Source organism: Propithecus coquereli, unplaced genomic scaffold (genome assembly GCF_000956105.1).
Source record: "Propithecus coquereli isolate 6110/MARCELLA unplaced genomic scaffold, Pcoq_1.0 Scaffold63, whole genome shotgun sequence".
NCBI classification, from domain to species: domain Eukaryota; kingdom Metazoa; phylum Chordata; class Mammalia; order Primates; family Indriidae; genus Propithecus; species Propithecus coquereli.
In genome coordinates this window covers 3,317,007-3,344,970 of record NW_012152285.1, presented here as the reverse complement: position 1 = coordinate 3,344,970, position 27,964 = coordinate 3,317,007, and the positions used below count along the sequence as shown (strand labels likewise).

Below are 27,964 nucleotides of genomic sequence, written 5' to 3'. Positions count from 1 at the left end.
TTCTGTTTGGCCTGCAGAGTGTTTTACAGATGAGCAAATTGTGCATACAAATCCAGATTCTGGCTTCTCTTAAAAAATCAAAAGATGTGGTGACAGCAGTCTCATATCCCCTCACAGCCTCTGAAGACTGGCAAGCCCACTGCCCTGGATACCATGGATACCACTGAACAGCCACCTGACAGCAGAGTCCACATGCTGTTCTTTTGGCTTCAAGATTTTTCCAAAATGACTCCCAAAACGTGAAACAGAAAGTCACCCTGAGATAGGCTATAGATGTATTTAGAGCTGGCTTATGTCACATTCTTAAGTCTAAAGGCTCTTTAGAGTCTTTATATGAGAATACAGTTACCACACGCCTTCCACCACGGTTTCAAAGCACAGTTGGGAACCCACTTTATAATGTCTATATGAGAGAACGCATAAGAAAGAAGGAGACAAAAATGCAACCTGTCAAAATTACTTAATAGCTCAAAATGTGAACTACCCTGGAAAACCAGCACTCTAAAAAACCAGTTCTTTAGGATTTTAGGATCTTCGTCCTCAAGGTCCCTGAAACTGGAGAATATTCCACGGTGCCAAGCATTGTCAGGCAGCATCGGGGCATGGAAAAGGAAAACTTCCAGGAGTACAGCGGGGAGGGGAGAAAGCCAAGACAACAGGAGGAAAGAGGAAAAAGATGGGAAAAAGTAAGAGAAAAGCAGGGGTGAAGGACAGAGAGGGGGGAGACTTGGGCGAGAAAAGGTGATCTACAAAAGGCAAATGAATATTTTCCATAGTTTTAGTTACATTTTAAAGTCTTGCCCTTGGCTTTGACAGAGGATCATTAGAAGAAATGGCTACATGCAGAATGTGGCGACAATCTTTGCTAAATCCTTCTTCAAGGTGTTGTCTACAGTTATGTTATTCAACATCATCTGAATAAAGACTTAGGTGATACATTCTTCTTAGAATTTATGGTGGGTTGTGGGGTAGAGGAGACAGGACTCCTGAATCTCTGGTATGTTCTTTCCCATCAGAAAATGAGAGAAATAATAGAAATTTCCTTCCATTTTGCTTCAGCTCTCTGGAAACTAAGGGCTAAATCACAGTAACTATGTTTAACTAGATTGCTGGCATATTTATTTTAATACATTGGGGTAACACTAATTACACTTACTAAGAACTTTACTATGGGACAGACACTGTGCTAAGTGCATTTATGTTTAATTTCATTTAGTTCTATATACACCTCCATGTGGCAGGTACAATTTTTATTCTCATTTTATAAATAAGGAAGCCGAGGCTTAGAGAGCTTAATTGGCTTGTCCAAAGTCACACAGCTAATGTAGGTGGAATTGGGCTCAAATCTGAGTCTCTGGATTTGAAACACTTGGTTTTTTCTGGTCTGCCTGGTATCAATATCCTCTCTTTGTACATAAGAATAAAAAAATAAATTAGGAAAAGATGATTTTTTAAGAGTAAAAAAAAGACAGAGGAAGTATACCCTTTAGATATTTTTCTCTGCTACCAGTTCTCTTTTTCTTTTTAAGGGAGTGCCACATTAGAGAATATGAACTTTGTGTGTATGTCCCAAGGCAAAAAATTGTTTTCACTGGTAAACAACTCATGAAGCCAAACATTTAATTGGAGGGAAACTTCTGGAATACAGCTGTACCTACTGCTACAAATTATGTGTCTTGGGGGAAGTTGAGGTAAACATTGCAGAAATAACGATAGGCGGATGCTGCATATTTGAACATAGCGGGTTCCTTGCCCACTGTCTATCTTTGTGCTGGAGGCTGGAGAAGGGTATTTTGACGCAGAGTCCAGGAATGAATGAAATCAGGAAACCAAAGGCATTAGAAAAAAATTTGAAGACAAGAAGAATGAAGGTGATTTGGACAGAAAAGGGAAAAGATTTGGAATAGCCAAAAAGGATGCCAGGCAGGTCTCTACCAGCCATAGTTTTTAGAATTATCTTCAGGTTAGAATACATCATCATTTGTGAACAGATAGTAACACATCAACTGATTTCATAACGTGGATAAATATATTTTTGCATCTGCATTCATATCCACTTGAAAAGTCGTGTCCACGAAATAAACTTGGTTTTTCCTTTCGAGTGCAGGCTGTGTCAGAGTCCTACACCCGAAACAAATTCCTCTATCTTTTACTCAGAGTGCAGGATGACAGCACAGGCAAGACTGGCTGAGGGAGTCTTAGGTTCTAATTCCAGTTCTGTCACTAGCCCTTAGCTTTGACATTCTGTGGCTATAAAAACACAATAAAAGGGAGATTCGTTTGGTCCCCTTAGTGTGAGCAAGTTATTTCTGCATACAGGGGCAATCCTCAGCCCAATGGAAATAACTAGTTTTCCTTCTTGCATAGATTCTTATGTTTGTTTGTTTACAGTAAATGAAATAGTCCCCAGTATGTCAAAACATCAGAAAACAATACAAATATCCCTAAACACCCAAAACTTTATGGACAGCCAAATGCTTGATGTCAAATTAGGAAAGCCCCGTTCAAAACTACTATTAAATGTGTTAAGGGATGAACTTGAGAATTATTGAATTCTTTAGCCCTGAAAAGGGATGTCATAATCAACGTGTCCCATTCTTTCCTGCCAAAGAGGAGAAAACTGACAAATTAGAGACTTTGCTTGACTGGATCGGACTATTTCTAGAGCAGACTTTGACTCTACTTCTCACTGAGGGTAGAATTAGGACTAACACCCAGGCTTTCCACCATAGCTCCCAGTCTCCTTCTAATGTTAAAACAAACATGTAATGTACGTAACATTTTACACTAATTTTCATAAAATTGTGCTGTCGCATGTCAATTTTCCATCTGTAGCATACCTGTCAGCCACACAGTACATCCTCGGAACCCGCCTCTTGTTCCAACCACCTGTCCTCTCTTATTCCTGCTCACGTGGTGGGCCTGATAGACTACATTGGTGGATTTCTGCTGGTTATCCTACAAAACACAAGACCAAGCACAACATTTGATTAATAAAACACACATTCTTCGCTGGGACAACATAAATCCATTTTAACATTTTAATTGCAAAGCTGATATATGTAACAACTTATATAAAAGATTTTTGGAAAAGACTCACCCTTATCCAACCTCATACAATTTTTTTCATTTCTGCAGATTACACTGAGCCATTAGCTACATGTATGTATTTTTCATAGCCGTAAGTATATGTACCTACTTTATTCATTCTGTTCCATTCACTTGATGCTATTCATATGAATTTTTGTTTGCACAAAATAATTATTTTAAAATTAGTGCATAATATTTCATCAGTTCATGCAACACAATCTGCAAAATAACTAATAAAATTATGATGCAAGTGTTGGGCATGGTGGCTCATGCCTATAATCCTAGTACTTTGGGAGGCCAAGGTAGGAAGATCCCTTGAAGCCAGGAGTTCAAGGCCAGCCTGAGCAACATAGTGAGACCCTGTCTCCACACACACAGAAAAAATTATAAGGCAATAACAGATTACATCAATAGTCTTCCCCAACTATATCTCCTCTTCTGTAATTGGCAAACAGTGTAACATTTATTAATTCTACTAATTTGGAAACAAACACTGCCTTTAGAAAACCCATCATGCTCCTTTGAGAATATAAGTCAAATCAGAAATTTTTGATACTACATAATAGTTCTGGTGCCATGACATTTTAAAATGTGCACGTTGGGTAATGGTTAGGGGAATGTCTTTGTTTCTATAAATGCATGTTCTCCCCAAGTCCTATGGGCTTGAACTGAGAACAACCCAAACATTCCAACAGCTGAGGAAGCACCAGGGTAGAACTGGTGAAGCCCAGTCCCTACAGAGCCAGGAGAAGCCCAGATCACAGTGCAAAGAATTAAAATCAGTCACAGCCCTGTCACTCCCACCCAGACATCAGCGACAAGGCAAGAGTTCAGTCACTGAGCACACAGGGCTACTTCTTCACAAGAACTAAACTTTAGTTTAATTTTTCCAAGGATCAATGTATGAACTTTAAATCTTTCAAAAAGCCCAGCAAAAATGGAAATGTACCAGGTATTAGAACTGGAGGCTAATTCAAATATCAAATATCTTTCTTTTGGCTGTTATAAAATCAGCCTAGTAACAGACTATCTGATCCCTGATTCTAAAACTCTGACTGGGAGGTATATGTCTGATGAATAAAAAAAAGTAAAATGAGCCAATAAATACGGTCTGAGGTGGACTTTTTTGTTTTTTTAATAACGTGATCCAAGGGGGAAAACCCCACAATAACAGTTAAATAAAAAAGGCTGGGAACTACTCATATGTGTCTGCGGTGTGGTAATTGAGTATCTAATGACAGACATAATACAGCGTTCTGAACCGTAAAAATCTATGAGCCTTTTAAGCACCACACTTGTACATCCACCAGAGCTAAGAAAGCACCAATATTTTTTGAGCAAGACCTAGGGGATCTTAGAAAACTCTGGGCTACACGTTTATATTCTGGAGCAAATCAAATCAACTCTTTTTTGCTGCCTCTTTTGGGGGAAAAAAAAACAAAGAGGGCTACAAGTAGGACTGTTTGGAGGTGTATATGAGATCATGGAGATGAACATGCTCTGTCAATGGCAAAGCTGTCTACAAACACGGATGCGGACGATTATTATTCACTGTAGACCCACCCCAACCCAACCTGAGAGGCTGCAGGATTAGCACCTGGGAACCGGCTTCCAACCGTAGGGGGAGATAAGGAAGGCAGAGCACACCTGTGGAGAGGCCTGCCAGTAAGGCAGGGCCCTGCAAAAGGCCTGTTGGCAAGGAACAGGTATTACCAGTGTCAGAGGGTGCCAAGAGGAAGGTCATTGAAGGCACAGTGGGATCAGCTGGGTTAAGTTACCTAAAATCCTCCAAAATTGGATGTTCTGATCACTCATCAAGCAAACCTGGTCAGAACACAAGACTTAGAAGTGGTCGGGACATAGTTCCAGAAAGTGGCATGTTAGACAGCAGTGATGGCTACACTAGTGGGTTCATAAATGGGGACACATTAGGCTACTCCATGTGATATTCTAGCAGCATTTCCCTGGATGAACGAATCCTTGGAGGTATCCTGTGTCCTTTGTGGCACATGAACTTTATAGCTCAAGGATAACATTTAAATTTCCTTTTTCCCAATTTGCTTGCTAATTAATGCCATTAAGTTCAAAACCATTGTGTCTGAATATCAGGCCCAAGAGTCCATTCATCTGTTTGTTCATTGATTCTTTCAGTAAATGTTTATTGAGCTCCTACTCTGTGACAGGAGCAAGCCTGGGCACTGGGAATATAGCATTAAACAAAATAGAATCCCTGACATCATTCTGGGGGGAAAGACAAGGAGATCAAGTAACTGGGGCCCCACTCCCTGGGCAAAGGAAAGGGTCTCATGTATATATAAATATAGATATAGATATAGATTTGGATACTACATGAAGGTATATAACAAATGTCTGCAACTCAATAATAAAAAGACAACCCAATTCTTAAAAATGGGCAAAAGATTTAAACTGTCACTTCACAAAGGAAGATATACACATGTTCGGTAAAGAACCATGAAGTGTTCAATGTCATTAATCATTAGAGAAATGCAAATTAAAACCAAAATGAGATGCTACTTATAATATCTAATGGCAGCAAGGATGTGCTTTCATATGTTGATGGTGGAGGTACAACCTGGGAATCAACCTGGGAGGAATCAACCTGGGAAACAACCTGACAGTTTCTTCCAAAACTAAACATTTACCTCCCCTACCACTTAGCAATTCCATTCATAGGTATTTACTCAAGAGAAACAAAAGCATGTATCCACAAAATGACTGGCACAAGAATGTTCTTAGCAACCTTATTTGGCCAAAAACTGGAAATAGCCAAATGTCCATCAAAAGGAAAATAGATACCAAACAAACAAAAACAAGAACAAACCCAACCCGAAGTACAGAATACTCATAGAATGGAATACTGTGCAGCAATCAAAAGATACAGACTATTGATACAATCAACATGGATAATAGCGAATGGAAAACATTATGCTGAGTTAAAGAAGCCTTGCAGGAAAAACTGCATACGTCTCATTCCATTTGTATGAAGTACCCAAATAGGGAAAACTAATCTACTAAAATCAGAACAGCAGTTGCTTCTGGGGTGATGGCAATTCTTTATAACTAGGTAAGGGTTTGAGATACAGATACTTACATTTCTGGGAACTCACTGAATGTATACCTAAGATGTGCATTTCATTATATGTAAATTTTACCCACCCCCCCACCACATACAGAGCCATTAAGAAAAGTAAGCAAACAAGGAAATATATAATAAAATTTCAGATAATGGAATATGTTGTTTAATGCTGCTGGATTTATGGAAAAAGGCTCTGAACCAAATCACAATGTATTATACAAAGGAGCTGCTGTGCCCCTGTGCACATGAACACCCACCAAAGTTTAATTTGTCTACAGAGACATGTTTTTCCCCTTTTTTGGCTGTTTCTTCCCCATGTGGGCAGAGATCAGAATAAACTCCAGATTCTATTAATCTCCTATGGGAGCTTTGTTATGATCTTGTTAATTGCCTTTCCAACAAGTTCTTCATTTTCAAAACCAGTTCAGAATTCATCAGAAGGAATTACTCTAACATAATATTTAAGACTTAATCTCTGAACTTTTGGTCTGCACTAGCTGCACCTTAATCGTGAGTTTTTATAGAAATTTTCTATCACTCCAGTAATGTTTACATAAACAAATATTTTCAGATGGCCAGGTACTGGGTTCTTTTGATTCAGCAAAATATTTTGCCTTTTATTTATTTCAAAATCACCCTTGACGTTTTGCAAAAGACAAAACAAATAAAATGGAAAGCAGATGTTTCAATGATATTTCAACTGCAAAGAGGTGGGGCAGCCAAAAACTTTTCTTTCTCTGTTTGAAAGATTTACACTCTTCTACGGAGCATATGGTGTTCTAAGCTTTGGAAATAAAGTGACTATCAGAAAAAGGATTCTCTCCATGGAAAAAAAAACACATATGAAAGGGAAAAAAATGCCTGCCTCCCTGTGTGTATATAGAGAGTACACGGGCATCCTCCGCACCTTATCTAACACTGTCACTTAGCAGGAAGTGGCCCAGAAACCACCTCGAGTATGGGTTTTAGAGTAAAACAAACCTGGATTTGAAACCTGCTTCACAGCCCACTTGCTCTGTTACCTGGGGCAAATTATTAGCATCTCTGAATCTCCATTTCTTCCTCTATAAAATGGGGATAAGAATATTTTCTTCGAAGGGTTGCTGAAAGGATTAAATAATTCTCAATTAATATATAAAGTAGCACATACCAGACACACAGTAGGATGTTGAATCTAATGAGTCCCAGGTAGCATTGAATCTAATCTAGAGAAGTGATGGTAGTTTGTGTTCTATATCACTCTGATTTAGAAGGGTCCTGGAGATTTGGGTCCATTCCAATGCAAGTCTGGGAAGGTGGGTCTCTTTATCCAATCAGACGGTGCACAGGACAGCACTTTAGGGTGAAAATTTTACACACACACACACACACGAGGTTGTCATCATCGTTGTTGCTGCTCGATTGAAGCCGAGCCAGAAAGTACCCCACACTGAGGCGCACCAGTTTGAAGCCTCCTCATTCTGCCCCAAACTTAGCACCCTCATCCTGGCTATCTCACAGTTATAAACACTTTGTCGCCAGGACGAAGGATGGCCTTTGCCCCCAGTCAGCCTCATGAGCTCATTAGAGTCTGGGTCTTGTCACACAGCCAGGGTGGCGGTGAGTCTCTGCCAGGCCCACCCCTCACTCCTATTGGTGATACAGAGAGGGGAATGCCCAAGTTTCTAGAACTCAGCTGATGTCCCTCACCTGGTTGTGGCAGAGAGCCTCAACCTTGACTTAGTGCAGGGGTGAGGAACCTTTTCATGTTGGAAGGCCGCATTAATTTAGCTGTAATCAAATAAGGCTGCATTCAAGAAACTTCAATTAGATATACTTAAAAATGTACATTACTTTGTAAAAATTTAACCACTATGTACTGAATAATTTCAAAAAATGAAAACTATTTGTTAATTTTAACACATTAACTTCCATGTGAGTTGTATTTAACTCACACTAGTTTTGAGCCTGGGGCCTCATAAAGCATATGTAATGTCTCTTCACCTTGGGAGCTGCATGAACTATTTCAAGTTGCATATAACTCACACACAGAAAACAATAAAAGCATAACAAGTTTTTCATTAAATTAGAAAGGATCGTTTTGTTTTTGAAGTTTTTATTCTATTTTTGAACTCCTGACTTCAACCAATCCTCCTGCCTTGGCCTCCCAGAGTGCTAGGATTACAGGCATGAGCCACCATGCCCAGCCCTATTTTTGTAATAAGACACTGTGGCCCAAAGGAAGAAAAATTTTTTTCTCTACTGTGGCAATCAATGTGTTAAAGTTGACTAACCTTTTAACGACTTTGTTGTGTCTGCTTTTTGTTGGAAAGCATTTGAATATTTGGTAGCAGCATGATCTGCAGTTTCAGTTGATCTTCTAGATGAGTATGAGTCATTTGTGACCTGAAGGGCGTCTTGATTTGGGTTTGGTAGGAGAATGTAGATTCACAGCAATAAGTGGTTGAAAAGCAAGAAAGCATTTTTGGGCATGTTGCCAAAGGTGTGGGTATTCAACTACGTTTTTCCATATTTCAATTGGATCTTTCTTAGCATCAACAATTACTTTAAAATATCGTCTACTGAGAGCTCAATCGATTCCATCTATAGTTCTTTAGGTGCCTTGGTGATATCAACTAGGTGAGGCTGAAATGCTAATTTGAGTGTGATGTCATGATTCTCAAAGTCAGTGAACCTTTCATTATATTCTCCAGTTAATAGGTCTATAACGGTTGCATATTTTTCAAATGATTTGCATATATCATCCTGCTCATCAGTGACCTTTGCTAACTGGGGAAAATGTTCATCTGAAATTTCCTTTTGAAGAAGTGTTTTGAAAAAAGATAGCTTTTTTCAAAATGCTTGGATTTTTTGCCACATGTCCTACATACATTTAATTTTATCTTGCAAAGAAATATTCAAGTCATTTTGACTTGACATGATATCACAGACAAATGGCTACAATCCTACAGAAATCTTCTTCCAATAATTCACATCGCTGACTCTGTTCTTCAAAAAATTTAACTATCTGTTTTCACAGAGATAAACTTTTGGCTAACACCTATTCCTGTGATAGCCAATGCACTTTAGAATGATATGGCAAATCCATACTGAATACCTCGTCATTCAACTTTAGCATGTTACAAAACTGACCATGCCATGTTGCACTTACACGTATATAGTTAACAATACTTACAACTTGTTGCAAAGTGTCACTTAAAATAGTAGCTTTAGCACAGAGATTTTGCTGATGTAAGATACAATGAAAAGAAATGAGAGCATTTGGATCTGTTAATACATTTTTTTAATCTGTGCAATTAAACCCATCATGTTTTCTTGTCATGGAAGGTGCACCATCTGTACAGACACTCACTAAATTTACCAAATTCAGTCTGACTTCACGCAATTATTTTGAAAGTTGTTGAAGATCTCTATTCCCCATATTCTGTTAGCAAGAGTGCCCAAAGTGAGTAACTCTTCATAGCAAAGAAAATCTTGTTATGACCTGAATGCAGTATAAAACCTGTGCTGAGTCAGCAGTATCAGTTGATTTATCCAAAGTGATTGAAAAATATATATTTTCCTTTTGAAGTATTGCATGAAATTGTTTTGTTAAGTGGAAGGCTAATTCATGCTGCCAATCAGTTATGGTTCTCCTTGAAAGAGACAATTGTTTGTATCTTGAAACGTTATTGGGGTCTAAGCATCCTACAACTTCAACAGTGCATTCTTTACAATTTCTACATTACTGACTGGCTTCCCTTTTTTCTGAGTATATAAGCTACTTTATAAGTTGCTTCAGTGGCATTATTTCCAGGTCTTATTGCTGCTTGAAAGAATTGTCTTTGCTTTTGCTTTTCATCCTTTAATTTCTGCAATACAACCTTTCGCGTCTCTCCCTCTAATTTAAAATATTTGTGGTCTTATGAGTGTCATAATGCCGATCAGCATTGAATTTCTTTAATGTTGATATTGCAGCATCACAAAGCAAGCAAATTATCTGATCTTTAGCAGAAACAAGATAATATTGCAATTTCCTACTCCTCATTAAAAATCTATTTTTCTCTTGCAGTATTCTCTTAGTCTTCTTTGACGTGATGGGCTGTTAGGGAAACAGAATTAAAAAATACAGTAGAGCTCTGCAACTATTTCACAAATTCCACTTCAAACAGAAACACAGTGTGCCATTGTCAAAAGCTGATAACATATTGGCATACTCGATCCCCATAAATTCTCACCAACCAGCTTCATGCCGTAGTGGCACCAGTCAGGTGGGGGAAGTTAGAGCTAAATCATGAGCACAGCTGCCATCACTTTAGCCCTTATGGCTTACTAATGTTCTAATTGTGCCGGTCAATCTGGGAGGCTTATTTTGTTGAGACTTATTTTATTCTTTGGTATTTTAAATACATTCATTTTAAAAATAAAATAAAAATATAAAAGATGAACAAAAATGTATTAATAAGAATAAAAGGATTTGTTCTGTAAAATTTGAATTCATTCAAAAGTCCACATGTAGCCTTAAGGCCATAGGTTGCCCACCCCCAACTTATCATAAGTAGAAGAGAAGAAACCTGGAGGAAACACGAGATGGTTCCATGGTGGGGCAGGACAACCCAGGGCCCAAGCCATGTGTCAGAGTGAGGAGTATGAGGAAAGGGAGGACCCTGGAGGAATGAGGAAGATGGAAACCATGTGTCAGGGTGAGTTTACCAAGGTTCAAAAATCATCTTGAGGTATCCATAACGTTTTCAATATAAAAACAAGCAAGTGCATTTGAATTTCTCTGCACCCTTGTGCTCTACAGGCAGTGCAGACAAATCCACTCTGTCCTGTTTGAACTCTGCCTTCACCATTTTTGCTTTTATTGCTCCCTTGCTGATTGAAAGTGTTCCAAACCTCCCTGCTTCTGGGTGTGCAGTTTGTGGATTCATCTAAAGATCTGTTTTCAGAAAGCAGTGACCTCAGTTGATACCTTATCTGGTCCACAGTAGAAGTCCTACTTTCATACGTATTATCTCATCTGTTGCTCAAAACCTGGGGCCCGTGGAGGCCAGGCATTGTGATCCATTTACAGATCTCAAAACTGCTGTTCAGAGCAGCTGGTGATGTGGCTGAGGTCTCACACCCAGAAGACGCAGGACAGTCAGATTGAAGTCCAAGTCTTGTTTGTACATAGACAGGACTCCTCGTCTCCAGTGCCAGCTACATGCGCTCCGTGTCACAGCTTCCTCATTGAGGATTAAGTAATGTAAACAATTAAAAATATCATCCTCACCTCATTGTCATTAGCATCAAATGTTTCACAATTACATATTATTTTTTTCTCTCCGATAATTTCTTTTGGTTATATAACCCAAAGTGAAATGATTATCAAAAGTTATGAACCATTTTATAGGTCTCATTATGTATTGTCAGTTCATATCCCAGGAGACAGAACCAAGTTACCAGGCTACCACAATAGACTTATTTCTTAATATTCCAGTTACTTTGTTGTGTTTTCCTTTTTATTGTTTTTTTTCCCCTTTGATGGATTTGTACTTATTCTGGTAAGAATATGCATTTTTCCATGTAAGTTACTTATGACATTTGTGTGTTTCTCTTTTGATATTAGTTAACTACAATCTGGTTAATGACCTTACCCACTTTTAAAAAATATATTTGGTGCTTTCATTTATATTTTGAATAGTAAAATTTTTATTGATTATAATATGTGCTTTTTGTTCACTTGCTTTCCTTTTGATATATACTTTATTATATATCACATACAATATCTATCATATAATATTAAAGAATATTTTAAGAATATATAAAATATATATAAAAATATATATAAAAATATATATATAAAAATATTCCTGTTGTAGGCCAGGTGCAGTGGCTCACACCTGTAATCCTAGCACACTGGGGGCCAAGGTAGGAGGATTGCTTGAGGTCAGTATTTTGAGACTAGCCTGAGCAAGAGCCAGACCCCATCTCTACAAAAAATAGAAAACTTAGCCGGGCATGGTGGCATGCACCTGTAGTCCCAGCTACTCAGGAGGCTGAGGCAGGAAGATCACTTGAGCCCAGGGGTTTGAGGTTGCAGTCAGCTATGATGATGCCACTGCACTCTAGCCTGAGTGACAGAGTGATACTCTGTCTCAAAAAAAAAAAAAAAATTCCTGTTGTCATTGATGTCTTCCATTTGATCATTAATCAGAGCTGGGCCAAAAATACTCTTCGAATTTCTAGCCACTTTGGATCATTTTTGGATATATCTAAAATTATTATGATGTGTTATATGCTTATATGGATGAATTTTATTTCTTTTCCATCATTATAGGCAGAAATCTCATATTATCATTCATTTTCCTTTTACTTTAAATGTCTTTTAATAGTTTGAATCTATTTCTAGAGTTCTTATATATTTAAAATAAAGTTTTCTGCTTTTAGTTTAGACACTCATGGTTCTGATAGTTGTTTTATAATGTGTTTTAAAATTTTGAAGATAAAAACTCATTTTTTTAAAAAACTTTTCAATTTCAGTTTATTCTAGAATACATTTTCTCATGGAAATAAAATTACACGAGTTTTGTTGAGAACATGCAATGCCTCACTATGGTTTTTCTTTACTAGTTTCTCTGATTCTCAAAGAATCTCAACATCATAATACAGAAAAAAGAATCGTTATCCAAAGATGTTCATAACAATATTATCTAAAATAGTGAAATCATAACAATAAAAATTTCCATCAATTAACAAGGTTATGGTACATCCATATGATCAACATGCGCATCTATATTTATTGACCTTAAAATATATCGTGATATATGCTCAAATGAGAAAACAGCTTACAGAGTAAGTTAACATTAATCTCATTTTAAAAAATATATGTATTTATATGTATAAGACTACATAGAAAAAAGTCTGAAAAATCAAGGACAAAATGCTAATAGTAATAGCAATCATCTTGAGAGTTATGTAATTTGGGGCAATTATTTTCTGTCTTTTCTCTATATTCTGATTTTTTAATAGTAAATTTGGAAATAAATGTATTTTTAAAATATAAAGAATGTCTCACCCAGAAAATGGTGAGGACAAAATGGTTTGATTTCTTTTCTTTTTTTCCTTTTCAAGACAGCTCTGTCACCCTGGCTGGAGTGCAGTGGAGCCAACACAGCTCAAACTGTTGGGCTCAAGCAATCCCCCTGCCTCAGTTTCCCTAGTAGGTAGGACTACAGACACATACCACTATGCCCAGTTAACTTTTTTTTTCTTTTTGGTAGAGACTGGGTCTCACTATGTTGCCCAGGCTAGTCTTGAACTCCACCTGAAGTGATCCTCCTACCTCAGCCTCCCAAAATGCTGGGATTACAGGTGTGAGCCACCACACTCAGCCTCAAAATGGTTTGATTCTTGATGTTCAAAGGGACCACAAATCGTGTGGACATGAGCGAGTCTTGTAACACCAGTTACAACCAACAGAACAATAACCAAATGAAACCAACAAATAATAAGAAAAATACTGTTAACCCTGATATCTTGAGAATAATCTTTAAGACAACTAATGCCTTTCAAATACTTAATGAAATTCAGTGAACACTACACAGACAACCTTTAAAGTATAGTCCATTATACTTCATCATGGTGGTTACTTTTTTGGCATTTAATTATTTCATTCAGAAAAAAAGTGCTTGCAGAAAAGACATAGCAGCTTTTGGAAATTAGTATAACAAACTAGAACCTTTGTTTCCTCTTTTATATATATTCTAATAAGGAAGGTATTCATTTTTTTCGCCAGCAGAGTCTGAATGAACTGTAGTCATCCCATGAGAACCTCCCAGAGAAAGGTGCCCTAACAATATTAATAAAGTCTATAAACAGCTGAACAGCAAGAAGGTCATCTTACTCAATTTCGATGCAATCACCGCCCACTAGACATTTAAGGTTTAACTCCAATCTTGTGATTATTGGTAGATAGGAAAGCTTTAACTGAAGAAGTGTCACTAAATTAAAACTGACGATATGGGTTTTTGGTTTTGTGTGTGTGTGTGTGTGTGTGTGTGTGTGTGTGTGTGTGTATGTGTGTGTGTGTTTTGAGACAGGGTCTTGCTGTGTTGCCCAGGCTGGCCTCAGACTACTGGGCTCAAGTGACCCTCCCACCTCAGCCTCCCAAGTAGCTAGGACCACAAGGCATATGCCATACTTACACCACATGTTTTAAAAAGGACATTGAGGAAAATATGGTTCTAAAATATTCTATGTTAAGAGAGATTACAAATAAAGGTAGCCAACAACTGAGCATGCTAAAACCAATCCCACGAATATGTATTTCACAATATGTATTTGCTTCTTATCATGTAAACCATGCCTCCCTAAAACCACCAACTCCATAGGGTTATACTCTGTGTTAACTACTCTTGAGTTATAAGGGAAATAACTATATCAGGTGGGCAGTGACAAAATACCAGTTGTGAAAGAAAACTGAGATAAATGAGTTGACAAATCCCTGAAAAGAGCAAATTAATTCATTTGTCAGTTGTTAGGCAACACAGAAATGGTTCAAATCTGGAATTTACAAATTAAAATTGTGATCATACTAAAGAAGTTTTAGGGTAGACGTAAAATTTCTCTAAGACCCAAAACTATCATTTTCACCAATTCCTACCACAGAAGGTTTTGTTGATGAGGTTAATGCTGTGAATGACAGAAAAATTTAAGGGGAAAATATACCCACAACTAAGTTGATGTGACTTTTAGACGCCACCTCCAGGAAATAACACGGACTAATATCGAATGGCCAAGAATTGAATAATGTGAAAAAAATTGGCAACAACAATAACAACAACAAAAACAAAAAAGGAAGAGCGCATAGTTAAGGCATCTTTTAAAAATTCCACATGGCTTTTCACAGTTCAGTATTTAATTTTTTTCTTCAAAGCATCTAAAAAACATGAAAATTATTGTAAAACCCTAGACGGTAAATTCAAACAGTTTGCAAGCATACAGAAGTTTGCCAAGAAAAATAAAGAAGCCACTCCCCTCATGGGGTCGTGCCTGGCGTTAGAGATCCCCTAGGCTGCGTCTCACACTAGCTGTCGACCTAGAGGTTTGTGCAGCGGTTACAAACAAGGGAAGAGACTATGGAGTTTCCATCGCTTGGTGAACAACTCAGTTCGGGCCTCTCCAGATACTCTGCAGGAAGGAACAGGTGGACACTGGAGAACTTTGGCTGCATCTTCTGCTCAGAACTATCACTGTATGTTCTGTCCTTTCGGTCTTGGTTTTGCTCATACGCCCTGGAATGTGCCTGATCTTCTTTGGACCGCAACCTCTTAGTGAATTCGCCTGAAGCACCTCTTCTCCAGCTGGTACAATCCACGTGACCTTTGGACACACCCCGACGGCAGCCACTCTGTCACAACCTGTGCTCAGCCGCTCCTTGACGTCCCCGGGGCAGGGGTCCACGTCTGGCTGTACTAGAACTTTGTCTCTCCCCAATGGGTGCAATGCAGGACCCAGTGAGCCCAAGTGCTGGGTGGAAGTGCCGCCCCCTTGTCACCCCCTGCGCTGCAGGGACAGAGCAAGGCAGCGCTATGCGGGGGTTGGGGTGAGGGACAGTTGCTAAGAGTTGCCAGTCCACCAGGACTTGCACTGGGTTTCCTGGGAGGGAGCCCTGAGCCTGCCTGAGCTTCATATTTGACAAAACCATGTTAGGTCCTTTCCCGTTCTAATCATGAGGAAAACACCACACAAACTCCATGAGGGGCATTCTACAAAACACCTGAGATTTATACTCTGCAAAACTGTCAAGATCATAGAAAACAAGGAAAGTCCGAGAAATTGTCACTGCCAAGAGGAGCCTAAGGAGACATAACTAAATGAAACGTGGAATGGGATCCTTAAACAGAAAAATGATATTAGGTACGAATTAAAGAAACGTCAAGAAAGTATGGACTTCAGTTAGTGTATCTTTGGTTCATCAATGCTCGCAAACGTACCTCACCAATGTAAAACTTACTAACAGGGTAAAGTAGGTGTCAGGGTATATGGGAACCCTTCGGATCATCTTCTCAACTTCTCGTAAATCTTAAAACTGTTCTAAAAAATAAAGTCTAATTCTCCTAACAGTGTATTTTACTAAGATTTAGCAATAAGCAAAATCATGAAAACCTAAACATTTCATACTCACTGAGTTTCTGCACTGGTGGATTCTTTATCCTTCCTGATCCAATTTCCTAAAATAGCTAACTTCATTATTTTACTTTTAAAGATTTAAATTGCTTGGAGTTATACAAGAAATCTTTTCATAAGCATATCATAGAGTAAAGCAGAAGGTATGGAAAAATTAGTGGACAAGACATTGTTAGCAGTTGGGTACACACGTAACGTGTGGACATGTCTACAGTGCTTATGGATGACATTTTAAAATATTACAAGTGAGATAGTGGTTTTGGAGAAAACTTATGAAATCCCTTTTGTCCTTTAAAGTGGAGATAAGATTAAGTTGGCCTTCTCTATGTCCTCAAACCTCCTATCATGACATATGTAGCCCTTAATTTTCCATATAGAGGAATCTGAGTAAATAAAGGGAAAGGAAGAGAAAAAAAGATCTGAAACTCCTTAGGAGGGGGGAAAAACTCATAAAAGCTACATTTTTTGCTTAAGAAACATGACAGTGGAAGAGAAGCAGTTAAGATAGTTTATTGTAGGGTAAAAGAGTAAATATTTTTGGACCAAATAATCCTGAAATTGCATCCTGTCCTGGAATGGGCCCAAGATTAAAATTAAACACAGCTGGAAGTTGGAGATACATATGTGTGTGAAGTTACTTCTCAAGACCTTCAGGAGATGGGTGTGCAAACCCACAGATGCTCACGAATCTTCACACCTGAACCAAAAGCCATCATCCAAAGCCAGATTTGGATGGAGATAGCAGGTGCAAAGACAGTGAGTGTGGGGGAAGTTTGGATTCCACAGTTATAGTGGGGGTAGCAATACTCCTAACATGTTAGACTGCTATTTTTAAAAACATTTTCTTATGAAAAAGTGTCTTCATGATGAAACTTTTCCAAAGCTCAAATAACTGGTTTCCAAATTAACCTTTGGAACATGGCTTGCTCTTAAAAATGATTATCAGGTCTATAGGACCTACTGTTCTCCTTCCTCTCTAATTATATATTGTCCATCTACAAGTCCTGTTGAGTCTTTCCTCAAGATCTCTGTCATATAAGATCTTTCTTCCAATTTCCACTGTCCACACTCTTACTTAGACCCTTCATGTCTTGGTTCCTGTGACTTCCACCTTGGTGCTCAGGCCTGTCTCCACAGAATGTGGTGAGCCGGCTGCCAGACGTGCTCAGCCTTGGTCCTCATCCAGTTACCTCAATCTGTGTCACACTCTGCAACAGAACTTGCCCTGGTCCTCCCCCTCCAGCCCCCCTCTAAGCCCTGCTCATTTTTTCATGTACAGGCTGCTACGGTCTGGATTTTTGTGTCTTCCCCATAATCATATGTTGAAAGCTTAATCCCCAAGATGATGGTAGCATGTGGGGCCTTTGGGAGGTGATTAGATCATAAGGGAGAAGCCCTCATGAATGGGATTAGTGCCCTTATAAGAATAGACACTAGAGGTGTAAAGATTTGTGAGCATCTGTAGGTTTACACACCACTCTCCTGAAGGTCTTGGGAAGTAACTTCACGCACATATATACCTCCAACTTCCAGCTGTGTAATTTTCCGTCTCGGGCCCATTCCAGGGCAGGATGCAATTTCAGGATTATTTGGTACAAAAATATTTACTCTTAGGAAGAAGCCCCACAGAGCTGCTGACCCGTTGTCTGCCATGTGAGGATACAGCAGAAAGACAGCCCTTATAGGAAACCCAATTTGCCAGTGCCTTGATCTTGGACTTCCCAGCCTCCAGAATGATGAGAAATAAATGTCTGTTCTTTATAAGCCACCCAGTTCATGGTATTTTATCACAGCAGCCAAAACGGACTAAGACATCGCTGTACTTCACTCCTTAGACCCATCTGGTGCTAGGAACTGCTTCTCCAGCTCTGGCTTTTCCCTCTTCCAGCTGAGCTTTGCTGGTTCCTTCTGCCCTGCCCTCCACTGCTGTGAGTAAATAGCAGCCCCCTTGTCTGGCCTCATTTTCTGGACCTCATTCCTGGGCACAGTCCCGCATGAACCCTGCTCCTTCTGAGCCCCCTCAAGGTTGTGAAGTCTCCATCGCACATTATTTCCCGCCTTGGCCCGGTGCCCCTTAACTGATCTCCAGCTTTAGCACTTCCTCTTCCAATTGACAATCAGGTTCATTTTTCTAAAACACCCTTCAATCATGTTACTTTTATATTCAAAACTTGTAATGGTTTCCTATTAACCGCTGAATAAAGTCCCAATTCTTAGCATGGGATTTAAGGCCCTCCACTAGCAGGCTGTATTTACCTTTTCAACCACATTTTCTACTCTCAGATGCAGAGCTTGTGTTCTCAGCAGCAGGTCTATTTATGATTTTTTGAACCCCACTTCTTGTTCTGGCTTTGCACCTTTTCTCATTCAGCTCTGTCCACCTGGAAGCGTCTCTCTACATCCTCAACTATCCACATACTGCCTATTCTCCAAGCAGCACAAACCCCACAGGCTCCAGCTGCCTGCCTGGATGGCTCCCCTAAACTCTTATACCTGTGAGATCCTGGGGCACTTGCCTGGATGTTGTAGACTTGTGCCTTATGTTTTATAGATTTGTAGATGTAAGTCTTATGTTTCAGACTTCACTGTCAACCCTACATGGGAAGGGCCATAGTTTATACAGCTTTGATTTCCTGGCAGGGCCCTGCTAAGAGGAAATGGTTGAGCAGCATAGAGTCACTTCAAATGCTGCCTTCACTAGAACCTTGAACAAGTTAAGCCTGACCTCTCTAAATCTCATAAAATTGTGGGATTGTAATTCTTGCTAATTGATGGAAGGATTAAAAAAGATAGCAAATGGGGAGTTCGGTAAGAATTTGTGAATGAATAATGGAAGTTTAATAAATATTTTGTTGGTTGATTAACTAATGTCGATATCCTTAAACTCTGGTCCTCATTAGCACAAATGCTTTAGTATAAGTACTCACTGAAATGACATGTTCCAACTTCAGTTATAGCCACTTTTATGTTGTGTGCTAAAGTCTTTTTAAAGTGAGACCTGCTATGACCTATCTTCTCGTATACCGCACTATAGAACACAGCCAAATCAGTCCAAACATTAAAACCAACGAAACTCCCATTCACAAATGCATTTTGTAAAATATTCTTTGAAATCTGCCTCAAAGAACAGTCCTTAGTAGCCTTAGTCCCAAGGCTAAGGAAGACCACTAAACCCATCATGCTGTTGAGTAAACAGAATCATAGGATTTTAGTGTGGTCATTCCTGTCCAGTTCAAACCCCTCATTTTATGCATAACATTTGGATGATTTAATTAAGAGAACTGAGGAAAAGGAAACTTGATCAGAAGATAGTTTCCCATTCAATCATTAAGCGTGGGCTCAGGGAAGGCTTTTGTCTCTTTAAGGAAGAACAAAGCAAAGGGCATTTTTAAATTGTTTTATGTCTATTTTTGTAGAGATGCAGGTCTCGCTATATGCCCTAGCTGGTCTTGAACTCCTGGCCTAAAGTGATCCTCCCGCCTCAGCCTCCCAAAGTGCTGGGATTACAGGTATGAGCCACCACATCTGGCCTCAAAGGGCATTTCGAAAACTAGATTAATGCCTTTGTAGAGACTTGTTGTCATTATTAGCAGTAGAGGACTCTAATCCTTTGCAGTATGACTTCTGTGCTCACCATCACATTCAAACAGGTTAGATGAATTACTATACATAAAGTGTTTAAAACAGTGCCTGTCAACCCTGGCTGTTATGATTATTGACAATATCTTCAGTGCTTATCTCGTCCTCTTTCCCATGCACACTCTACTTAGTGATCTGCCCAGCCACAGGTGCAGACTCAAGCTCACCAGCTACCCTCCCCAGCCAGGGCAAGTGCACTGGGTCGATCCAAGTGAAACCAATACAAAGGTTGAACCCAATGGATTCTCTTAGGAATTTAAGCTGTATAAAAACAGACACCCAGTCAGTTAGGTGGTTAAACTGGACCCCTAAACTAGAGATTCATGTAGAATCTAAACTGGATTTGGCAAACCAAAGCATTGAAAGCAGAAACTACAAGCAGCCAATAATCCCTAAAAAATGACGTCTCTCTTCCATTTTGCCCCGTTGACCACTCTTTTCTGAAAACTCCTTTTCCTCAGCTTCCATGGTAACATTCTCTCTCAGTGCTCTCTGACTTCTCCCACGCTCTCCATCATTTCCTCACCCGCTCCCCTTCCTTGCCTCCCATTAGGTGTCAGGGTGTCACAGTTCTGCTTTCAGCACCCTCTGCTCTTCCTCTTACACCCCTCGCTGAGTCTCAACTGCTCCAAGGCTTTGTCGCCCCCCAATATGTTGTGAGCTCCCAGATCGCCATCCTCAGATATCCGAATGCCTGTTGGGTACGATCCCCAGAGCCACTGAAACTGATCCACTGAAACTCCGCACGCTCCAGATGGAATTCATGTTCCTGTCACCACCCCTTTCTCCTCCCACATCCCTCACCACTGGCGATGACCCATACTTCTCTCCATTGTCTAAGGGAGGAGTCATCCTATTGCCCCTCTCCCTCATTAAAAAAAATCAAACTATTAGCAAGTCCTGCCAATTTTAGCTAAGAAATACCCCTTAAACCATCCCACTACTGTTAGTTGGCTAATTATTCCCGGGAACCCCTCCCCCCACCCCACAGCCTTCAGACTGGACTTCCTGTCCCTCTCCTCTCAGGCTATTGTTCCCTTTGCCAGCGGAGTGAAATGTCCTTGTTTAAAATCCTGCAATGGTTCCTGTGGCTTTTAGGGTAAAGTCAACAGACTTCACATTAGGACCATGACCTACTTTTTCAGCTTTATCTACTGTCCTTCTTGGTACTCACAGAAACTCCACGCATCAGCCCTGAACAAACCATTCTTTTATATGCTTCCAAGCCTACACCTGAAATTCTCCGTGCTTGGGAAGTCCTTTCTCTCTACTTGTGTGCTTACTCACTCACTGAGGTGTAGCCTAAACATTGCTGTGAGGCTTTGGCTAATCCTCCCATCCACAGACAGACTTAGCAATTTCCTCCTCTCACTCCACAGTATCCTGTTTCTACTGATATCTCATTTCCCAAACTTACATAATTGTAAGACTCTCATGGGGCACTTGTTAAAAATGCAGATTCCCAGGACCCTCCCCAAGAGATTCTAATTCAACTGGTCTGGGATACGGCCCAAGAAACTGTAGGGGTTTTTTTGTTGGTGGTTTTTTGTGTTTTCTTTTTTTTTTTTTAAATAAAGTGGCAAAAGTGATTTTAATGCTTAGGAAAATCTAGGGAACACTAACCAGTATCAGAGAACCTAGGTTAGTTGTGGTTATTTGCTCACGTGGCTGTCTTCTTCACCACATTGGGGCTCTGTAGAGGCTGCTCTACTCACATTCGGTTTTGACTCCACATGCCTGGAATACTGTAAGAGTTTAAAATTTACTGAATGAATGTTAAGTAGTTTCATTCAAACTGATTTGTGGTGCCTGTGGTAGTTCATAAAACTGGTTAGTTCTTCAAGTGACTGTCATGGTCAAAGGTGGAGAGGGTCAGGTGCTGAGCTAGTCTTTGGAGAACATGGGCGCTAAAGTGGTGGATTGGGTTGTCAGAATGGAAGACATTTAGAAAGAATCTTGGCTGAGTTACAGATCTGGGGGCAGCCACACTTGTTAGCACTGTAAGATAAGTTCAACGATATTAATAAAAATCACTGTGTAGAAAGATAGATGCTCTTGCCCTGAATCCTACTTCCCTCAATTGGATAGATGTTCCCTTGAAGCAGCAAAATTGAACAAAAGTTAAGAGCATAAACAGAGGTCAGAGTGACATGTGGTGCATCCCGATTCCACCAGTGCCAGCTGCTGCCTGCTCCTGAGCGAACTACTTAACCTCTCAGTTCCTTCATTTATAAAATGATTATAATAATAATTGCTACCTTACTGGACCCTTATGAGGATTAAATGAGAAAATGTGTATAAAACAGCACAGGTCCTAGCCACTAGTTAAGACCTCCATGAATATTAACTAGAAAAAGAAAAATAGTCATTTTTAATGATAATTAAAATATTTATTATTACTAAGATAATTATAATAACAATAATTAAGTTAATGACAATAGTTAAAATTATTTAGGCAGCTTTAGTGCTTCCCTCAGCTCAGGCTTCCCCTGCTATGAAACATGTAGCATAGAAAGAAATCCAGTGATTTCCCTCAAACCTCAGGGACATCCTCCTTTATGTTCCAGCTGTGACACCTTCTCCTGCCCTATTTTCTAACTCAGCACAGAGCAAACAGTGCATAGCCCTCTCACCCACGGGCAGAATAGCGTTTTCAAGGACATACTTGATCCTTGCCAGACACAGTAGAGTACAGCATGCCTCACCTTGTCCATTTCAAAGACAGCAGGACTGAGATTCAAAGATGTTAAGTGTTGTCCGAGGTCATACTTGATCACTCAGGGTCTCTAATCAAATTCCAAATTGAGCAATCTTTGGGGATCTTAAAAGCTCAGTTTAGAAATAAGAACATAGGGGACAAATAAGTTGCTGGAAGTGGTCATGGCTTCCTTATCAAGATGGGTTTGGGGTTGGCAGACAAAGCACAAGAGGGCATCAGTGCTGCCTGAAGGAAGTCATGTTTTGTTCTGTTTTGTTTTCCAGAGGATATAGTTTGGGCTGTAAACAATGTGTCTCTTGCTTATCCCATGACATTTCTTTATTCTGACCTCCACTCCGTCTACTTAGACCTGGCTCCCGGAAATTATCTGAGTGTTTCTACCCCAGATCCATTCCCAGGCTGCACACAGCCTACTCTCCACTCCCTAGGCAAGGATCCCCTGGCACCAGCTGTTCATTCTAAGACTTTGTGGCAATCCCGGCTGCTGACCTGGTTTGACCCTTTCTCACCTACCTGCTCTGGCACAACTTGTTGGTCAGTCCTTCTCCATGCACCTCCTGCATCTTTTCATCTCATCTCTCACAACGCCCCACCTTCACATTGCGCACACCTGTCACTCTGACCCTTGAAATTCCTCTAATTGTCCACGCTCTCTCTTGCTTCTGGGCCTAGGCACATACCACTCTTTGTTCTTATTTAATTGCTGCATAAGTAATATCCATGTGGCTCAGAAACTTAAAAGATGGAAGCACGAACAGGTGTACAGAAGTCTTGTTTCCATCTCCACCACCTACCTCTCCAGTCTCCATCCTCCCTACCTCTGAAAATAGGAACTCACTTCAATTAGGTTCTTGTATGTCCTGTCAGTTTCTTTATGCAAATAGAAGTAAATTGTAAAACATGTATATATTTGTTTAATTCTCCTATACACATTATTACACACCTTGCTTTTTCAGATCTATCTGGGCAAATCTTTCTCTCTCTCTCTCTCTTTTTTTTTTTAGAGACTGGGTGTCACTCTGTCATCCAGGCTGGAGTACAGTGGTGATATCATAGCTCACTGTAACCTCAAATACCTGGGCTCAAGCAATCTTCTTGCCTCAGTCTCCCAAGTAACTAGGATGACATGCATGCACCACCATGCCCAGCTAATTTTTTAAATTTTCTGTAGAGATGGGAATCTCGTTATGTTTCCCTGGCTGGTCTCGAACTCCTGGCCTTAAGTGATCCTCCAGCTTTGGCCTCCTAAAGTGCTGGGATTATATGCATGAGCCCCCACAACTGGCTTGGCCAATCTTTCACATCAGTACATAGAATTTTCTTATTCATTTTACTCTTGCATAATGTTCCATGGTATGGATGGATATAAAACAGTATATTTAACTAGTTCTTTTTGATTGGATATGTGGATGCTTTCTAATCTTTCACTATTACAAACCTTGGAGCAATTAATGACCTTATACTTAATTTCTCATATGTGAAAATATGTCTGTGGGATTAAATCCTAGAAATGGGATTACTAGGGCAATCAATATGGGCATTTGTAATATTGATAGATATAACCAAATTGCCTTCCATGGATTATACCAATCTATACTCCCACCAACAATAGACAGGAGTTCCAGGTTCCCAATTACATTGTCACAGAGAGTGTTATCAAGACTTTTGGATTTCTGCCAATCTGATGAATGAAAAATGGTATTTCAGTGTGATTTTAGTTTGAATTTCTATCATGAATGATATTGTACACCTTTCATTATGTTTAGGACTGTTTGTATTTCTTCCTTGTTTTAGACTCTCATTCATATTCTTTACCCATTTTTCTATTGTATTACTGGTCTTTTCTAATGATTTATAGGAGCTCTTAGTATATTAGGTAATCTTCCCATCAATTCTTTGTCCCTTAACTTTGTGAATAATGTTGTTTATATCTTTGTTTATGGTGTTGCTTGCCATAAAGTTTTGGGTTTGTTTTTTTTCAATGTAATAAAATTTAACAATCTTTTCTTTCAACTGGGACTCCAATTATTCTGGATATGCTACTGCTAGGAGACAAAGAGCGGAATTGAATGTGAATACCCCTTCAAGCAAGTAAGAAAAATAGAGGATTGTTTTGGTCAGTCTTTCAAGGAAGTTTGAATAAGAAAGACTGGTTGAGTTTTGTTCCTTAGAAATTTCTATAGTTCTTCAGGGTTTTCCTCTGAAGGAGAAAGAGAATATATAATCTCAATTACAAATGGCATATTTAAGGTCTTACAATCTTGAGATTTGATTAATGTATGATTATATTAAATGTACTGGTGTGTTTTATCGTTATATTTTGAAACTAATAAAACAAACTCTAACAATTAGTTCCATAGGCCTAATTTTTTTTCCCTGTACTATTACATATAAAGTCATATATGTCTAATTTTTACACTGGAAAAATTGTACATTAAGTAGCTTTTGTATTTAATGTTATTACAAACAAAATATTATAATGAATCGCAAATTCCTTTGAAGACCTACAATAATTTCTACTTTATAGTAAGATTCCAGGTTACACCTGACTAGTTAGTTTACATCCATTTCCCCTCAGTCAAATTCAACTCTGACAGAAATAAGAGTATTAAAGATAAAGGACTTATTTGATTAGAACATTAGAATAAAAATGAACATGAAAGAAAATAGGTGACATCGTCTTGTAGCATAGTTTAAATCAGATAATTTAAAAGACTACATTAAATTCAGATAGGACTGTTGTTCAATTTCCTTCACCAAGTTCCTTTTTAATTTAAGCATTTTTTAAAAATTTTTCTCTCTTGATTCTTTTGCTTTAAAGTTTTATTTTTAATTGACACATAATAATTGTGCATATTTATGGGGTACAATGTGATGTTTTGATATATGTATATATTAAGTAATAATCAAATCAAGGTAATTAGCAAATCCATTATCTCAAACATTTATCATTTCTTTGTGATGAGATCATTCAAAATCCTCTCATCAAGCTATTTTGAAATATACAATACATTATTGTTAACTATAGTCACTCTACTGAACAATGGAACACCAGAACTTATTCCTTCTATCTAACTGTAACTTTTTACCTGTTGACCAATCTCTCCCCATCCTCCCCTCCCTCTTCCCCACCCAGAATCTGGTAACAACTGCTCAACTCTGTTTCTAGATCAACTTTTTTAGATTCCACACGAGTGAGATCACTCACTATTTTTCAAGATCACTTCTCTTTAAAGTGGGAATAACATTTAATGTATTTAAAATTTGAATCCTTTACCTACGTGGGCTAGTCTGTTAAGTAAATTAACCAGTTAAAATCCAAAAAGATTGTATTACTCACATTATCCTTTTATATACGTGAGCCTGTATTCCCACCTAGATTATAAGCATCATCAGTTCATCATATTCCATACTTCTTTTGTTCCTTTTGATTACTTGTTCAAAATACATTTCCTAAGCACCAACTATATGCCAAAGACTATGCTGGGGCTATGTGTAGAACAGTGAAACAGGCATATATGAGGCCTGCGGCTCCTGAGGTCACCTCCGAATCTAACCATCATGCAGAAAGTACTCAGCAAATACTAATTGTTGAAATTGTGCTAAAAATATATTGAAAACCTAGTTAGAGTTGCCAGATTTAACAAATAAAAATACAATATATCCTATGTAATACTTGGGACATACTTATGTCAAAAAATTATTTGTTGTTTTCCTGAAGTTCAAATTTAACTGGACATCCTATATTTTATCTAGCATCCAACTAAGGGTTTACTTCTCAGAAAATAAGCCCTAACCTTGCTCTATTATATTCATGGGCCATTTGAACCCCAAAGATGTTTCTCTCTGTGCCTCATTCTTTCTTATACAAAATTTTCTCTTTAGGAATTCTTTTCAAAGGAATGCCCCTCTTTTCTGAGGTTAATCAGAAGGTGTAGTTTAAAGGTCTTGTTTCCAAATTGTTAGCCGCTAAAAACAATTACAATATGGAAGAACCGTATGTGCTGTCTCGATAGTCTGTAATTTCACAACCAGTTCTGAAATTGTAGACATAATAATTTTTCAAAGTTGAGATAATTTTTCCACCAAGACCTAATACCCTATATTAAGAACATTCAGCATTCACACATTACCTTGAAATGAGTTGTGAGCTGGTTCATTGGCTAAGGAGGTGGTTGAATGGGATCCTCCCGAGAAGGAGTGTGTGGTTGGGGCATGGGGAGAGCTATATGAAGACACTGAGGGGGAGAGTAGGCAATTTCAGACTCCAGAATGACAGAATTCAGACGTTCCTAAATAACTGCACCCTCCCCCTCTGTTAACCAATGAGTAAAAGGACCTTTTTTTGGTTGCTGTTGTTGCTGGAAAACTGCCACTCTCCTCCTGGCTGGCACAGCTCACAGATTCCACTGTGGAGAGGGGTATCTGGGAAAAAAAGAACAAAGTCCTACAGAGGACAGGCTGCACATTTAACTTTTATAAAATGCCTTTAGGAAAAAAATTCTTTTTGACCTATCAGTATATATGTGCACAAACACCTTTGTCGTTGAAAACAAACTATCTTTCATCTATGTTCAAAGGCTGCCAAAATTACTTTTTATTTTCCAGAGCAGGAAACAAAGTACACGATTTGCCTTCTTGGGCGAGGGCACATCTGGTCTCTGAGAGAGGGAGGTGTAGACTCCTCCCTAGTCATGGCCCCAAAGGTCAATCAACATTGGCAAATCCAGTAAACTTCTGCACTGGTCTAAGGTGATCAGGGAAAGACACAGAAGCAGGACGTCGCAGATCCTGCTGACAGTGGAATGTGGTAGTAGGTGACCCTATTTATAACCCTCCATTTCTATCCAAAGAGAGTCCAAGAACTGGCCTCCCATAAACTTCCTGGAACTGGGTTTCTGACACAAGGCTAGGAAATCCACCTTTCTTTTCAATGTGGATCTGTAGCCTCCGCCTGAATGTTTCTCGGGAAGTAACAGAAGGAAACATGCATTCATGAAAATTTTCTAAAAAAACTGAAAATGTGAGTTGACACTCCTTTCCCTACAAACATTAAAGAGAAGTTTCCATGTAGAAAACAAAAAAATTCCTTGATACAGGAGAAACAAAACAAAACAAAACAAAAACTGTCCTCATGTTTCTTCATTTTCCACACCACAAAAGTTGAGCCTGAGCAGTTAAAACTGAAAAATACCTTCACACAAAGATAAGCTAAACTTTCCTCACAGGAATCATTCTGCTTTTAAATATACTTTTGACGGGGG

The 27,964-nt window shown here is 39.0% G+C and overlaps 1 protein-coding gene across 2 annotated transcripts in view; it reads right to left on the bottom strand.

Annotated features, from left to right (window-relative positions):
- Positions 1–27,964, bottom strand: part of PAPSS2 (3'-phosphoadenosine 5'-phosphosulfate synthase 2) — an 86,524-nt gene that overhangs the window by 32,938 nt on the left and 25,622 nt on the right. Inside the window, exons 1-2 of one of the 2 annotated variants that reach the window (XM_012659734.1) lie at positions 26,834–26,947; positions 2,841–2,958 (exon numbers count right to left, since the gene is read on the bottom strand). In XM_012659734.1, the coding sequence (XP_012515188.1) occupies positions 2,841–2,958; positions 26,834–26,860 (145 nt within the window). In that variant the 5' untranslated portion in view covers positions 26,861–26,947. Of the gene's footprint in view, positions 1–2,840; positions 2,959–26,833; positions 26,948–27,964 lie in introns of those variants that run through there. The other variant, XM_012659735.1, reaches the window with a different exon arrangement.